Source organism: Oncorhynchus gorbuscha, linkage group LG01 (genome assembly GCF_021184085.1).
Source record: "Oncorhynchus gorbuscha isolate QuinsamMale2020 ecotype Even-year linkage group LG01, OgorEven_v1.0, whole genome shotgun sequence".
Classification (NCBI taxonomy): Eukaryota; Metazoa; Chordata; class Actinopteri; order Salmoniformes; family Salmonidae; genus Oncorhynchus; species Oncorhynchus gorbuscha.
The window spans coordinates 13584730-13600997 of record NC_060173.1 but is presented as its reverse complement, the minus strand read 5'-3'; the positions used below and the strand labels follow the sequence as shown (position 1 = coordinate 13600997).

General features: G+C 40.3%; 2 protein-coding genes across 6 annotated transcripts in view; both read right to left on the bottom strand.

Annotated features, from left to right (window-relative positions):
• Positions 1-3779, bottom strand: part of LOC124033323 (cytoskeleton-associated protein 5-A-like) — a 49031-nt gene extending 45252 nt beyond the window's left edge. For all 4 annotated transcript variants that reach the window (XM_046345322.1, XM_046345324.1, XM_046345332.1 and 1 more), the window contains exons 1-5: positions 3643-3779; positions 2143-2239; positions 1383-1576; positions 471-677; positions 163-334 (exon numbers count right to left, since the gene is read on the bottom strand). In XM_046345322.1, the coding sequence (XP_046201278.1) occupies positions 163-334; positions 471-677; positions 1383-1576; positions 2143-2199 (630 nt within the window). In that variant the 5' untranslated portion in view covers positions 2200-2239; positions 3643-3779. The remainder of the gene's footprint in view (positions 1-162; positions 335-470; positions 678-1382; positions 1577-2142; positions 2240-3642) is intronic.
• Positions 3780-11544: 7765 nt separating this feature from the next.
• Positions 11545-15961, bottom strand: LOC123997555 (ladderlectin-like). Of its 2 annotated transcripts, none has more exons than XM_046301962.1 (6): positions 15870-15961; positions 15183-15270; positions 14664-14797; positions 14362-14496; positions 11933-12044; positions 11545-11772 (listed from the first exon to the last, which is right to left on the bottom strand). In XM_046301962.1, exons 2-6 carry the CDS (start codon positions 15256-15258, stop codon positions 11702-11704), a joined length of 528 nt encoding a protein of 175 aa, XP_046157918.1. In that variant the 5' UTR covers positions 15259-15270; positions 15870-15961; the 3' UTR covers positions 11545-11701. The 2 variants fall into 2 exon arrangements, with proteins under 2 accessions (XP_046157918.1, XP_046157995.1); XM_046302039.1 differs by having other exon boundaries at positions 15183-15267; positions 15870-15927.
• Between the last annotated feature and the right edge of the window lie 307 nt (positions 15962-16268).

Genomic DNA, 16268 nt, shown 5'->3' with positions numbered 1-16268 from the left:
TATGGAAACTCTGGCTGCATCTCAATTTGTCTTTCCACAATTCCATGCTATAATCCTATTATTGGAGAAGGTCCAACGTCCCTCCCCACAGAACTTATTCTCCTATGCGTTTTGAGAAGGCAGAGAGGATGTGTATGAAAGTGTTCAAAAGTGTCATCACACCTGAACAGAGTTGATGCCCTGGAGAGGAGGTCGCAGAGCATCCCGGATCCATTTATAGATCTCTACTGAGAGTAGTTTGGCCTCATCTCGGACTGCCTTTTCTCTCGACTCAAACTGTTTGGGCAAAACTTTCACCACTGGCTTCAGGGTAATAATCTTGGAGCCAAATTCACTGGAAATAAAATTTAAAAAATAATGTTACATTTCAGAATTTAGGCCTATGTATGTAATGAAAATAGCAATGGTAAAAAAAGAGAATTAATTGTTTGGAGAAATCTCTAGGAAAACTAAGAAATTGAACAACTCACCTCAGTGCCTTCCTTAAAGTTTCAATACAGGTGACAACAATCTTAGGGTTTTTGTTATCGAGGCCTTTGATGAGCTCGTCCTGAACCACCTCAGCCCTCTCGATCTCTATGTACATGAGGCAGATGTCGGAGCCCAGCTCTTTGGCCCTGGCTTTAGGCTGGTTAAACACTTTACTGACCACTCCAGACACCACCTCTCCTGATGTTCTGGAACACAAGCACAATACAGAGAAGAATACTTAAACAACCATTCAAATACAAGCCGTTGAAATTATGTAATAGGTGGGATACATACTGTGGAGTGTACATCATATAACAAGGGTTTGTGGAAACAATATTTGATATTAGATACCATTGTAGAATGCAAGTGATTGTTTTTGTATAATATAATACCATGTTGTTCATAGCCAGAAGCTGTCCAGGGGGTGTAAGAGGTCATCTGGAAATACCACCTTTTAGCTAAACTCAGTATCTACCAGTCATTCAATAGTGTAATCCTTGCCCAATAGGCTGCACACAATAGACAGCTATGATGTCAGACTGACTAACGCCATAAATAAATATCAGACAGGCATCACATTTCTCCTGACTGTGTTGCAGGTTACTGGAGCTTTCCACAACAAGCCCATATTCACACAGAGAGCAGTACCTATAACACAAACAGAAAGCTTTCACTGGGAGGCTGTTGTTATATTCACCCAAATAATTACGATGAGTCATGTATTATAATTCTATGAAATCACCTAACTTGTAGACCCAGGTTATACGTTAGGCCTATTAATTAATTCTTTAAACAGTGTTTACATCAGGAGATATTCAAGTAGCCTGAAGACTGAAAACAAGTTAGGTATGACTTATTTTTACACAGTACAGTCTGTGTAGTCAGATGACAGATGTATGTTTAATACTTACTTGCCAGCCAAATGAGCATTCTCAACATAAGCAAGTGCTGCCTCGAGACCCTTGAGCTGGGCCACAGCATTTGAGTCTGTCACAAACTTCTTAAGCAGGCCCAGGTATTTGCCCCATTCTGGGCTCTTCTCGTCCTCTATACGCTGGAAGAGCTTCAGGGCTTCTTCATAGCCATTTAGTCTGGCCTTCCATACCTTGGTAGGGATGAAGCAGGAGAATAGTGAGCATTGTGAGGAGAGGGAGTCAAGAGGTCAGTTGGAGTTTATAACTAAGGGATAGGGTGATGTGATCCAGGTTCTAGATGGAATGGCAGGGTAGAGAAACACATTTAAAATGGCCCTTCTTTGGATGTTATATTAGGCTGTTGATTGGCCCAGCATATAATCCATTGTGATTGAAGCAGTCAGTAAGGGGTTTCGATCAACTGAGAGAAACTCTGAAGAGGGATTAGAAACTATAAATCATAAGCATTACTGGGTTTTAAGTTATCCTTTTGGAAGAAGCCAATAAACCTTCTCCAGTCTAGCTCTATGCTGCTGGAAATCCAGTCTAAATTAGATTAGATGTTTTGTTGGAAAAAAAACATGTTCAATAAAAGCTGCTCTATAAATGATTTTACAATAAGAATACTGAGTGTGCTATTGGATAACATTTTATGAAACAAAACCACAGCTGCTGAAATGCATCCAGCAAGGATTCAACACTGAGGAAAGTCAGGTTTGCTTTATAGTGTGTGTGTGTGTGTGTAAGGGGTAATCACCTTGTGTTCACACTTCTGGTCGATGGGCAACTTCATCCACTCACTGTCGTCACCCATGATGACCTCTGTGTGTTTGCCTTAGGCCTTACAAATTCAACTGTAATGGAAATATGAAAACAAAGTGAGTCACCATTTTTTAAAGTAGGAATGAGTGCTGGTATGTCAATAGTGCAGTCATTTCCATAGTTATCATACCAATGTGAAATTAGAAAACATGATGCAATGTATTCATGAAAGCATCAGTATGATACTCTGGCCTACACCACTAGCACTTGTGTACAAAGTGCAGACATAATTCAGTAGAACCATTAGCTTGCCTAACGCAATGTCTGAGCAGGGATCTAAAGACAAAACGTAGCCATTACAATAACCCGCTAGTTGTGGTTAAAATGGCTGTGCTACAGCTCTATTTGAAAGGACAAACCATGCGATTCTCCCCTAATGCATTCTCAGGCGAGAGGCTGCCTTGTCAGATTTCATATTGATCCATGCAGTTTGGGGTAAACAGCTTTAACACATGAAGTGCATATTTCGTCAACAATATGTTAGTCATCTAACGTTAGTTATCTAACTAACGTTAGCTAGCCAAATTAGTTACTTGCAAACATAACCTATATGGTTTTATTTGCAAATAGCTGAGCGATATGTAAAGATTTGCCAAAAAAACATGGCAACAGAGTCTGGCAAGCTATGATATGGCAGACTGGCTGGCTGGGGTGAGTTCAATATTTTGGCTGGGTACAGTTAGATGGCTTAGCTACACTCACTAACTAGTTAAGTTAGCTACATTAGTTAACTGCGAGTCTGCGACACTAGCAAACATCGATTGAACTAGTTAGCAAAGTAATGCCAAACATAGTGTGTTCAATGATAATACAATGAATACATGCATGGCAAGTTGGAAAAGGCTTAATCTTCAACACAATCTCAATAGGTTAACTAACGTTAGGCTAATGATAAACATTCCTGACAAAACCTCGCCCGCATCTAGTCTAGTTATGTTCGGGAACATAACGAGATAGATATATATATATATATATATATACATACATACACTCCAGAATCAAGGAGCACAGTTAAGCATCAATGCACAGATAGTTAGCTAACTAACGATGCTAAGCTAAGACTGTTCTAGCAAACGTCAGCTGACAACATCAACTGAAGCTAGCTAATAATGGTTAGCAACAGTAGCTAGCAACTTAGCTAGATGCGCCTGTCAACACGCCCAAAACCCAACCAACCATTTGGACTATTTACAACGATACTTTCTCACCAACCAGTATAACGTGGAGTAAAATATAAGGCATGATGACATTGTATTAAGCTGGCATATGCACACAATAAGACTCAGTATTGTCTGCCACAAAGCTAATCCATCCGCGCACCACAGGGCCCAGAAATCGCAGAACAATAATGTCGAAGTCTGATGGAAAACGCGGGCTCGCCTCTCAGTATGTAATAGCTAACACGCAAAACAACGAATAAAGGCCTTTTGGTTACCTGGGGGTTCTTTCTTGTAGGCAAAATGACATTAGCTAGCTAACGTTAAATAGATAGAGACGATATTTGATCATTACTCTCTGCGATATTTGAAACGCCTCCAAGGGCGGAGAGTCAGAGGGAGTTCCACAGAGAGGGGCACCGCCTCAAGCAGTCACCCTACGTCATTGCCAGTTAAACATTTAAACATGGCAACATTCAATCACAAGTAGTCTGATGCCAATTCCTGCTCATAGAGCAAATTGCATATCTGCATATAGCACAAGGCATATGCATTAACATAATGTGAGCCCTGAAACTGTAAAGGTACAGACAGACAGCATGATCATGGTCTATTCTATTTCATCCCCAGTGCTTGAGGGTTAATGAATCAGTCCTCACTGTCTGCCCCGAGGTGAGCTTGGTGCTCTCTCTATTGTCCCCTGTCCTTTCCTTTCTCTGCCTTGTCTGCCTTCTGCTGCTTGCCCTGGCCTTGATCTCTGCCTACAGTACACATATTTCACTCATTGACTGATGTATACAGCATAGACATAAACTATTTACATGGTATACTGTAACAGTATGCTGTGAGCTTGTACATGCACATTTCCGTTTGTGTACTTGCATGTTGGCGCATCTATGATAATACTGAGAGGACTATGGCTTTTCTTGCCTCCATGATCTGATTTTGCCTCATTGTATGATTTCTAAAGACAAGGAATGCACACATGCATGTAGTTGTCAGAACAGCAGGAACCAAATGGATGGATGGACTTCTGGAAACAGCATACCCATCATGTTCTGGATGCTCAGACAATGGAGAGAAATATTAATTATAATATTTAATTATTTATTTGTTTCTTTCTATGTGTGAGTTGTATTAGTCAGTACGCCAATGTAACGTTATTGATCTGTCAGTTTCCCAAGCTAATTCCCTACTTTTCACACTGACACAGTAATAAACAGCTATAACATTACAGGCTTCACTGTCATGATGCACAGTAGAGGTCTGCGCAGGACCAATTGCTTCATCCTGCTCCCGCCAGCACCACACCCTGTGGCAATATTTATTTACAGACACTGTAGTACACTACAGTCTAATCATATTTAAGTTAATTTCACATTCAAGTTTACTGCCACGTGATTCTCCGGCCTATGTAGGCAGCCTACTCTATTTCAATGAGACCAGACATACTAGGCGCACCAGAACTCTCACGCCAAACTAGAAGAGGTAGGCTACTGAAGTTGAAGCAGCGAATTCTGAGTGTGTGAATAATGGGACATATGTGTTATTAATACAAAAAGTAGGCTAACGCATACAAAGCAGAACAAAGATGGTTTCAAAAGAATCTGTGGGATGACACAAATAGCCAGGGAAGACCAGTCTGTGACAGAAGTGAGGTGAATTTTTGCAGATACAACACTTTATTCTCTCTGTCCTGCAAATACTGGACAAGCCAGATGCTATTTTAAGGCAGTCTGACAAACCTCTAAAGTTGATTTCAAAACTGTATCAAGAGTTGATAGAGGTTTTTCCCGATGGCACAAAACATATAAAACAAAAATGTGAGGAAGACCTGGGAGACGTTATTGATGATGATGAATGGATACAGATATGTCCAATTTGTAAGTCGCTCTGGATAAGAGCGTCTGCTAAATTACTTAAATGTAAATGTAAATATGTCAGACTGCCCAGTCATGTTCATATCATCTCAGACATAAATTAAGACAGTTTAAGACCATCCAGAGAACACACTACTGTATATGCCAATGCAACTGAATATCATGCACTCCGAAATGGTATTATTCTGCTGGAGGTGTAAAAGAGAACATATTTGCATATGTTGTGGTCTTGTGAAGGCTGGCTGAATTCTGGCAAAGAGTATGTTCTTTTATCTCAGCATGTCTACATATTGTCCCTTCTCCCTGTTTTTGTTTGCTTGGAAATGTTGATACTTGAGATTGTTATCAGAAGAAACTGTGTAACCGAGAATGTATAATGGCTAATAAAGGCATTGCCATTAACTGGAAGGTTGGTTATCCTTCCACAATGTATGGAAGAAATGTCAAGTTATGTACAGTATCACTAGATTTGTTTTAAGATTAAGGGTAAACTGTGCAACTTTCATAAGGTCTGGATGCCTTATATGGAACACTGTACGACAAAAGGAGACTGTATTGAAAACATGCCCACGTCAGGGGAGATACCTATTTAGGCAATCCCTAGCTGCTGGGTTGCTCAGTCCTGTCCCTGGGGCTCTGCGGTACTGTTGATGTCACTCTGGCCTTGGCCTAACACACCTGAAACCAATAATAAATGTTTCACTAAGATCCTAAAGCTGAGTGGGGTGTGTTGGGTTGAGGTTCTGTAGGGCAGTGGACCCCTAGGGGCAGGACAGGAAGACCCAGCTATATTGTGTGCAAGTAAAAAGAGCTCTACAGTACTAATAGGCTTATGGTATAAATTATATGGAAGGTGTACTGTTTCTGTGTGTTAATGTGTAGGTGTATGTGTGTTTTCATTCAACTTTTGTTTTCCAAACCTTTCCCTTGATACATAAAAAGAAAGACTGGAAGGCAGTTGTGTTGGGGAGAGAGTTAAGTTAATGACTAGACTGGTGGGGGTCGGGTGTGTAGGCAGCTTGGGTTGGTTGGGTTGTCTTCCTGAAATTTGATATAGAGGATGTCCTTGTACTTTATTTGTAAGAGTTGTTCATTTGTCAGGCTATTGGTTAAAGGTCCAACACAATATTGATTATTGAATGATCATGGATCAAGTTCATTCTTATCAATCACTTCAACATATTTAATCATCTCTTACCTAGCTTGATGACTGTGGGCATTTTTGCTGGCATTTTTGTTGTTTTAAATAGAGAAGGCTAGAAGGGCCAAGGGTCATATTAGATTGTGTAGAAATGTAGGAAATGTGCTTTAGATGCCCCCAAAAATGGGAGGACCCCCAGACACCCTGCCAAGTTATGTCCCTTTCTGCAAATAGCACTGCTGGGTGATTTAAAAAGTCATAGTCAATCGATCAATAATTTAATAATACTCTCAGCAATTAAAAAAAAAAAGTACAATATGTAGAATCGATGTAAATAGAACGGTTCAGAAGATTAGTGAAACAACACACCACAGTTGAAAAATATATGGATGGTGTTCAGAGATAGTGTCACGCCCTGACCTTAGTATTTTTTGTTTTCTTTATTGTTTTGGTTAGGTCAGGGTGTGACATGGGTGATGTATGTGTTTTTGTACTGTCTAGGGGTTTTGTAGGTTTATGGGGTTGTTTATCATCTAGGTGTTTATGTAGGTCTATGGTTGCCTAGATTGGTTCTCAATTAGAGGCAGCTGTTTATCGTTGCCTCTGATTGGGAACCATATTTAGGCAGCCATCTTCTTCTGGGTATTTTGTGGGTTATTGGTTATGTCTAGTTGCCTGTGTATGCACAGTTATATTATAAATTCACGGTTGTTTTGTTTAGTCTCAGTCTTTATTCAAAGTAACATATCACGCTGCGCCTTGGTCTTCTCCGTACAACGACTGTGACAGATAGATTGGAGGGGTTAAGTGGAGCTGGATGGGACTAAAAATAAACAAAAGATAACTATTGTAAAATATACTGGCCGGTTTCCACGTCCTCAGATAATCCACATAAAGTACAGTATTGTGTTAAATTAGAGGCATGTGTGAAAGTGAAACCATTGTTGAAATACTATAAAATACTAATATAATGGGAAAATTCGAATGAGAGATGGCTGATCTTGCCCTGTTGGAAGATTTAGCACAGGCTGCATTCCGCAGAGAGTGTGTTTTTAGAGACAGGTGGGACTTTTTTGCAGAAAGTACAGATTGGCTCATCAGATATACTGTAGTTTCCAAAAACCAATCACGTGTGATCTTTGAGAGGATTTAAGATCTACTTTAGAAAAGCAAACACTTTCCGCTGCACATCAAAGTGCTATCCACCATAAGGTTTTTGGCAACGGGTACTTTTCAGTGGGAGCTTGGCGATCACCATCTCACATCCCTCAATAAGCCAATGTTTTGGGTTCAATCATCAGTAAGATGAACTGTAACATTCAATTTCCATATACCATCGTACAACAGGTTAAATTCAAGAGGGGTTTCTTTTCCATCAACGGGTTCCCAAATACGAACGGAGTAATAGACGTAATCCACACAGCTATCCCAAACGACTTCAACTAACAGAAAAGGCTTCCACTCCTAAAGTGCAGGTGATGGGTTGTGTGATTCCCCAAAAACGCTATTGTATGTGGTGGCTAGGTGGAACGTACTACTGGTTCATTCTGGAGAACAGCAATGTTGGCCTATCTTTAGTCAAAAAGTCCTATAGCATTTGTGATTTTTCAAATAGAATCCCACAGGATTCTCACAATCCTGTAGGGTTTTGCAACACCTCAATCAGAATCCTATTGGAATCCTATGGGACTACTTTTTCCCTGTTGGTTAAGTGCTTGTAAGTAAGCATTTAACAGTAAGTTGTATTTGGCTCATGTGACAAATAACATTTGATTTGATTTGATTGAAATTAAAAAGTTTCAAATTGGATCCTGTAGGATTCTCACAGTCGTATAGGATTTTGTGTCACCTGTATCAGAATCCTATTGGAATCCTATTAGACCCATTTTTTCCGATTGTAAATAAAAAGTAATACTGTTTGACCCTATAGGATTCTAGCAATTCTATAGGATTTTGTAATCACCTCTATCAGAATCCTGTTGGAACGGTTTTGTTAATTGCACCCATTAATTTATATTCTGAACAAATATGCAGTTCCTATAAGGAAATCAGTCAATTTAAATGAATTCATTAGGACCTAATCTGTGGATTTCACATGCCTGGGAATACAGATATGCATCTGTTGGTCACAGATACATTTCATCATGTAGTGTATGTGAACACCTGCACATCTCATTCCAAAATCATAGGCATTAATATGGAGTTGGTCCCACTTTTGCTGCTTTAACAGCCTCTCACTGTCTCTCTAATAGCAGTACAATCTCCATAACTTCACTTACTAAATCAGTGAATACATTTCATAAGCATCACCCTCTAATTCAACCTTACAATACCAATGTTCCATAGGGATTTAATTAATGAAACCCAAAACTTCTGGTGCTGTTTCCTATGTGAACCTACCAAGGCTAACTCACAACATTAACAGGAAAATGTAATGTCAGCTGTAAAATGTAAGCAGTAAATACATTAAAATATATATATATTTAACCTTATAATTACAGACCCTGCAATTAGCATGAAAATGAATCCTGATCGTTTCAACTCTAACATCTCCGTTGATAAGTGCCCAACCGGCCGAAAGATGGTGCTATTATTCCTTTCACATCCTTTGTCATAATGGTGGTGTGAAGACGTTCTAAACGGATGCTTCATAATGGTGGTGTGAAGACGTTCTAAATTGATGCTTCATAACGGTGGTGTGAAGACGTTCTAAACGGATGCTTCATAATGGTGGTGTGAAGACGTTCTAAATTGATGCTTCATAATGGTGGTGTGAAGACGTTCTAAACGGATGCTTCATAATGGTGGTGTGAAGACGTTCTAAATTGATGCTTCATAACGGTGGTGTGAAGACGTTCTAAATGGATGCTTCATAATGGTGGTGTGAAGACGTTCTAAATTGATGCTTCATAATGGTGGTGTGAAGACGTTCTAAACGGATGCTTCATAATGGTGGTGTGAAGACGTTCTAAATTGATGCTTCATAACGGTGGTTTGAAGACGTTCTAAATGGATGCTTCATAATGGTGGTGTGAAGACGTTCTAAACGGATGCTTCATAATGGTGGTGTGAAGACGTTCTAAATTGATGCTTCATAACGGTGGTGTGAAGACGTTCTAAATGGATGCTTCATAATGGTGGTGTGAAGACGTTCTAAACGGATGCTTCATAATGGTGGTGTGAAGACGTTCTAAACGGATGCTTCATAATGGTGGTGTGAAGACGTTCTAAATGGATGCTTCACATTTACAGCCACTGTGACATGTCTGGGTTTTCCCTGTTGCCTGTGGCTTAGCCTAGTTTACTATCTTATTGATCTAGCCTACATTCACCATGATCAGCTGACATAGCCCACCCCAGTAGTGGTTCGAGTAAATTATACTTTCAACAAACTCGCTTTCATCTGTGAAACTAGCTTGCTTAGCCTGCAATGTGTGATGATTAAGTGTTTTTTTTTTTCAGAAAATGTTGGCCAATGTTGAACATAAATAATTTTTCTACAGGAGCAGTTAATTAAGTTTGATGTATTTATTTTTGGTTGTGGTTTGCCCTTTTTTCACTTTGACAACCTGTGGCACCCAAGCTGCATGGCTCTGTCACACTGGGAGTACCACACCATACAAGACTAATACATTTGGCTATAACAAGCACATATTGTACTCACACATGCCTATTGTCATGTTTTGTCATAGATTGTCATGTCTTGTCCCTGTGCTTTCTCTTCTATTCGTTTCCCCCTGCTGGTCTTATTAGGTTCTTTCCCTCTCTCTATCTATCTCTCTCTCTCTCTCTCTCTCTCTCTCTCTCTCTCTCTCTCTCTCTCTCTCTCTCTCTCTCTCTCTCTCTCTCTCTCTCTCTCTCTCTCTCTCTCTCTATCGTTCCGTTCCTGCTCCCAGCTGTTCCTCATTCTCCTAACTACCTCGTTTACTCTTTCACACCTGTCCCCTATTTTGCCCTCTGATTAGAGTCCCTATTTCTCCCTCTGTTTCCGCTTCTGTCCTTGTCGGATCCTTGTTTGATGTTTGCTGTGCTGTGTTCCGTCGTGTTTTTGCCTTCATCAGATGCTGCGAGTGAGCAGGTGTCTCTATCAGCTACGGCCTGCGCCTACCCGAAGCGACCTGCAGTCTGTGGCCGCTTCTCCTGTTATTCCCCTCTACAGACTAGAGGATTTCTGTTATTCCCCGTTTGGACTTTTCCTGTTAAGAATTCAGGATTAGTCGTTTTCTGTTTGGACTGGAATAAACTCTGTTTCTGTTAAGTCGCTTTTGGGTCCTCATTCACCTGCATAATACCTATACCCAGTGAGAGTTTGGAAGTGTAAAGCTACATTCTGGGATTCGACAAAAAACAAAATGGCTTGAACCACTACTTTTTATACAGGGAAGGGATGTGGTAGGGAAATATAACACCACTCAAATGCATAGACAGTGCTCTGACAGTCTGTGACATCCACATCATAGTTTTGAACTTATTTTTAAAGGTACATACACTGTTTGTTTACGTTCATGTTTGTGGAGTAATGCAAATTTGTGGTCTTAAAAGAGAAGAATTTATGAATTATATTCTTCAAGAATCAATAATTGAAATGACCATTGAACGGACTCCCAGATCTTAGACTGTACCTTTCGGAAACCTTTCAAAGGATTTTGTAACACTTTCGTCTGTTGAATGAAGAGAGTCGGACCGAAATGCAGCGTGTAGGTTATTCAGGACTTTAATGAAAGATATGACGGTACATGAAATAACTGAAATACGGAAACAACAAATGAAACGTGAAACTAATTACAGCCTATCTGGTGACTACAACACAGAGACAGGAACAAACACCCACGAAATAACAAAGCGAACTCAGGCTACCTAAATACGGTTCCCAATCCGAGACAACGAGAATCACCTGACTCCAATTGAGAACCGCCTCAGGCAGCCAAGCCTAACTAGACACACCCCTAATCATACACAATCCCAATGCTAATAAAACCCCAATACGAACCCAACACATAAACCCATGTCACACCCTGGCCTGACCAAAATATATAACGAAAACGCAAAACATATTAACCAAGGCGTGACAGATTTGACAATTATGGCAGTATCATTCATGGTTAATAATGACTCATGAGAGAAAATAATGTGTACACCAGTTTTATTGACAACAAACCACAGAATCATTACTCAACATTTATGCACAACAAGTAACTAAAATGTTAATTTTACCGAAACAAATCATTTAAAAAGTATTTGACTTGTGTGTTCAGTTAGGATGCTGACACTATGGAAAAACGTTTCTTTTTCAGTTGAGTTGATGTTTTGCTTGATTTAACAGGTTTTCAGTGCGCACACCGAGGGCAATTTTTCTCCACAGTTTAAATCGTTCCACTTTTTGTCACCTTCAGAGCAAACACAGAACAGAAATTAACTCTTAAACCAACTCAGATATAGACACAAGAATATCATTGTCTGTGTGTGTGCCAGATTCCTTTGTTAAATGTACAATTTAGAAGTTACATTTGATGAATGGATCAGTGAATGATAGTGGGCTAACTGTACCTCCATAGTTCATTTCAAGACAGTGCTCCCTGCCACCATAATTATTGGGCTCTCCTTGCTCCCAGTTCTTGTAATCAAATTTGGAGCCGTCACTCCAGAACCAATGTTGGTCCTGTGGGGAAGAAGTAAGGTCTCAGTTTCAAAGAAATCCCATATTATCATTATAAATATTTTTAGGATTATTATTGGTATTATTGTAGTAGGTGTGCTTGCTGAAACATACTTATGTTCTTTCCTGCACCACCTGTAGTGCCAAACCACAAAATCTACCAACACAAAACAACTGTAAAATGTGTAGACGGGCACTGGTACTCTTGCTTGAAAAAGATGTGTTGATACTTATTATTCCCTGAGTGTATAAAACATTAGGAATACCTTCCTAATATTGAGTTGCGCCCCCTTTTGGCCTCTGATCAGCCTCAATTCGTCAGGGCATTACTCTACAAGGTGTCGATAGCGTTCCACAGGGATGCTAACCCATGTTAACTACACTTTGTACCACTACTACTACTATTACTACTACTACTATCACTACTGAATTCACTACCCCACCACTACTACAACTACTACCATTCCTACTGCCGTCAATATCCCTACCACTACCACTACTATTACTACCCCTACCACTACTATTACTACTACTACCACTACTACTACTACCATTCCTACTGCCGTCACTACCCCTACCACTACCACTACTATTACTACCCCTACCACTACTATTACTACTACCATTCCTACTGCCGTCACTATCCCTACCACTAATACTACTATTACTACCCCTACCACTACTATTACTGCTACTACCACTACTACTGCCGTCATTACCTACCACTACTACTGTTATTACTACTACCATTACTACTTCCGTCACTACCACTACAACTACCACTACTATTACTACCCCTACCACTACTATTACTACTACTACCACTACTACTGCCGTCATTACCTACCACTACTACTACTATTACTACCCCTACCACTACTATTACTACTACTACCACTACTACTGCCGTCATTACCTACCACTACTACTGTTATTACTACTACTACCATTACTACTTCCGTCACTACCACTACAACTACTACTACTATTACTGCCGTCACTACCACTACTACTACTACTACTACTACTACCACTACTACTGCCGTCATTACCTACCACTACTACTATTATTACTACTACTACCACTACTACTGCCGTCACTACCTACCACTACTACTATTATTACTACTACTACCATTACTACTGCAGTCACTACCACTACAACTACTACTAATATTACTGCCGTCACTACCACTACTACTACTACTACTATTACTGCCGTCATTACCTACCACTACTACTGTTATTACTACTACTACCATTACTACTTCCGTCACTACCACTACAACTACTACTACTATTACTGCCGTCACTACCACTACTACTACTACTACTACTACTACCACTACTACTGCCGTCATTACCTACCACTACTACTATTATTACTACTACTACCACTACTACTGCCGTCACTACCTACCACTACTACTATTATTACTACTACTACCATTACTACTGCAGTCACTACCACTACAACTACTACTAATATTACTGCCGTCACTACCACTACTACTACTACTACTATTACTGCCGTCATTACCTACCACTACTACTATTATTACTACTACTACCACTACTACTGCCGTCACTACCTACCACTACTACTATTATTACTACTACTACCACTACTACTGCCGTCACTACCTACCACTACTACTATTATTACTACTACTACCATTACTACTGCCGTCACTACCCCTACCACTACTACTACTATTACTACTACTACCATTACTACTATTACTACTGCTGTCACTACCACTACTACTACCATTACTACTATTACTACTGCCGTCACTACCACTACTACTACTACTACTACTACCATTACTACTGCCGTCACTACCCCTACCACTACTACTACTATTACTACTACTACCATTACTACTATTACTACTGCCGTCACTACCACTACTACTACCATTACTACTATTACTACTGCCGTCACTACCACTACTACTACCATTACTACTATTACTACTGCCGTCACTACCCTTACCGCAACTATTACTACCTCTACCCTTGCTACTGCCATCACTACCCCTACCACCACTACTACTATTACTACTACTACTATTACTACTGCCAACACTTCCCCTAATACTACTATTTCACAACCATAAATACTTAATGAGTTTTGTATTATTGTTACTTTCGTCATTGTTATTATTATTATAATAATAGTGTGCCAGTGAATACTGAAGTGGGCATTTTTGGGGGGAGTACATCTATAAAATCGTTCAAACCTAGATCTGACTTCACAAGTGACCCTTGAGATAATGATGAGCAAATATCCTATTCATCTGTGAGTATACTCTACCTGAACAGCATCAACTCCTCCAATCCAGATAGTTTGATGTTGGCCGGTGTTTTTCAACACCAATTGCTGTAAATTATAGTTGTCCCCACAGTTGTGCACAGAGGCCAGGTTTGCTTGATGGGACAGACAGTAGCTCTAGAGAAAGTGGCGGACAAGGACAAAGACATTTCATAATGTAGGTATTAGTCAGTAGGTCTGTGAGAATTTGTCTTCTGGACTCACAATAACGTCAAAACAAATAAGCGAGTTGATTTCAATTGAACTTCTACTTTAATTCACAGTAGTGGGTAAGAATGATATACTTCAGCCTGGGTCCATGTCATTGCAGTGTTGACAAACAAAAAGCAAAGTGATCCGTATTTGGTCCAACCACTGGGGCATGGATGATCACTCTCTGCTACTCCTGCCTCCTGCTGTTCCTCCTCCACCCCAGCCTCTGTAAGGAGGGGACACAGTGCACGTTCCACATTGCAGTTGACTTTAAAGGTGAGAGGATACTGACTGATCTACAAATCACCTTGCATAATAAATAACTATTCAATATTACTTGAAGGTCAGTCAGTCACACACACGCACACACACACACACACACACACACACACACACACACACACACACACACACACACACACACACACACACACACACACACACACACACACACACACACACACACACACACACACACACACACACACACACACACACACACACACACACACACACACACACACACACACACACACACACCTCTGTTAAAACATAAAAAATACAGAATGAATGAATTCATAATGTAAAGTGTAAAATGGATTCCCTCTCACTTGTGGCACGTAGATCAAAGGCCTCGCCCAGAACAATGGCAGCGCTGAGAAGCAGAAGGATGGTCAACATCGCCATTGATATAGTCTTCTGAGAGAGAGTGAGCGAGAGAGCGTCACAAAGACAGACAGAGAGACAGACAAATACAGTGAGAGAGAGAAGCCATTAAGACAAATTCAGTGAGTACTTCAGAGTAGGTGAATGCAGTTTCCCTAGCCTCTCCTCGATTACTCCCAGCCATTCCACTTAGCTGATGTATTCCACTGCTATCACATCAGATTCAATTAATGAAGGGCTTGGTGATTAGTTGACCATTTGTCAGCTGTGCTTGTACTGGAATAAATCCAATAAATGGAACTGGGGGAACTGGAGGAGAGGTTATGGAAAAACTGTGTTGGGTGTGGAACTCCTTTGGCAACATTTCCCCAACTCGGTCCTGCGGTCCTGCGGTGCACATTTTGGACCGAGTTTGGGAAACGCTATGCTAAGGAATACCAGGTATCATTCCTTCAACCACATACAAGAGAATAGCCACGCACACAGGAATATGTATGCTTCCTAAATGGCACCATATTCCCTTTGTAGTGCACTCATTTTGACCATAGCCCACAGTGCACTAAATAGGGATTAGGGTACCAATTGGAATGCAGACAGGTACAGTTTTAAATTAATAACTGTTGAAATCTCACCTTCTGAAATCTTCAGTTGTAGCTTCACTTCTTCAGAGATCTTCAAAGAACTTCACTGGGTTCCAGCTGTGTCCTAACTTCTACCTATCCCTCCTTTAAATAGGTTTTTCAGAGACACCTTCTTCAAGAGCGGAGGAGGGTTGGTTTGTAATAACTCTGTTTGCTTCCCTGAAACAGCTGTGAAGGAAAACGTGTCACATGCCGACTTAAGGCTTTAAGGCCACTGCATGGTGATCAGCCCTCCAGGCCTTTTAATAAGAACCACCACAGACGATGGCCAAATTCACCAGATGATCCTTGACCTGTTTGTTTGAATACAGAATAAGAACCCTCTCTGTACCACAAGTTTTCCTACACTCTCAGAAAATGGGTACGGATAGGGTACATTATTGTTCCCTG

Excerpts from the sequence above, each read along its gene's own strand:
- LOC123997555 (XM_046301962.1), bottom strand. The coding sequence starts at position 15,258 with ATGGCGATGTTGACCATCCTTCTGCTTCTCAGCGCTGCCATTGTTCTG. Across the intron at positions 14,798-15,182 it reads CTTTGATCTACGTGCCACAA|AGGCTGGGGTGGAGGAGGAA; the intron begins GTGAGAGGGAAT and ends CCCTCCTTACAG. Across the intron at positions 12,045-14,361 it reads GAGGAGTTGATGCTGTTCAG|GACCAACATTGGTTCTGGAG; the intron begins GTAGAGTATACT and ends TCTTCCCCACAG.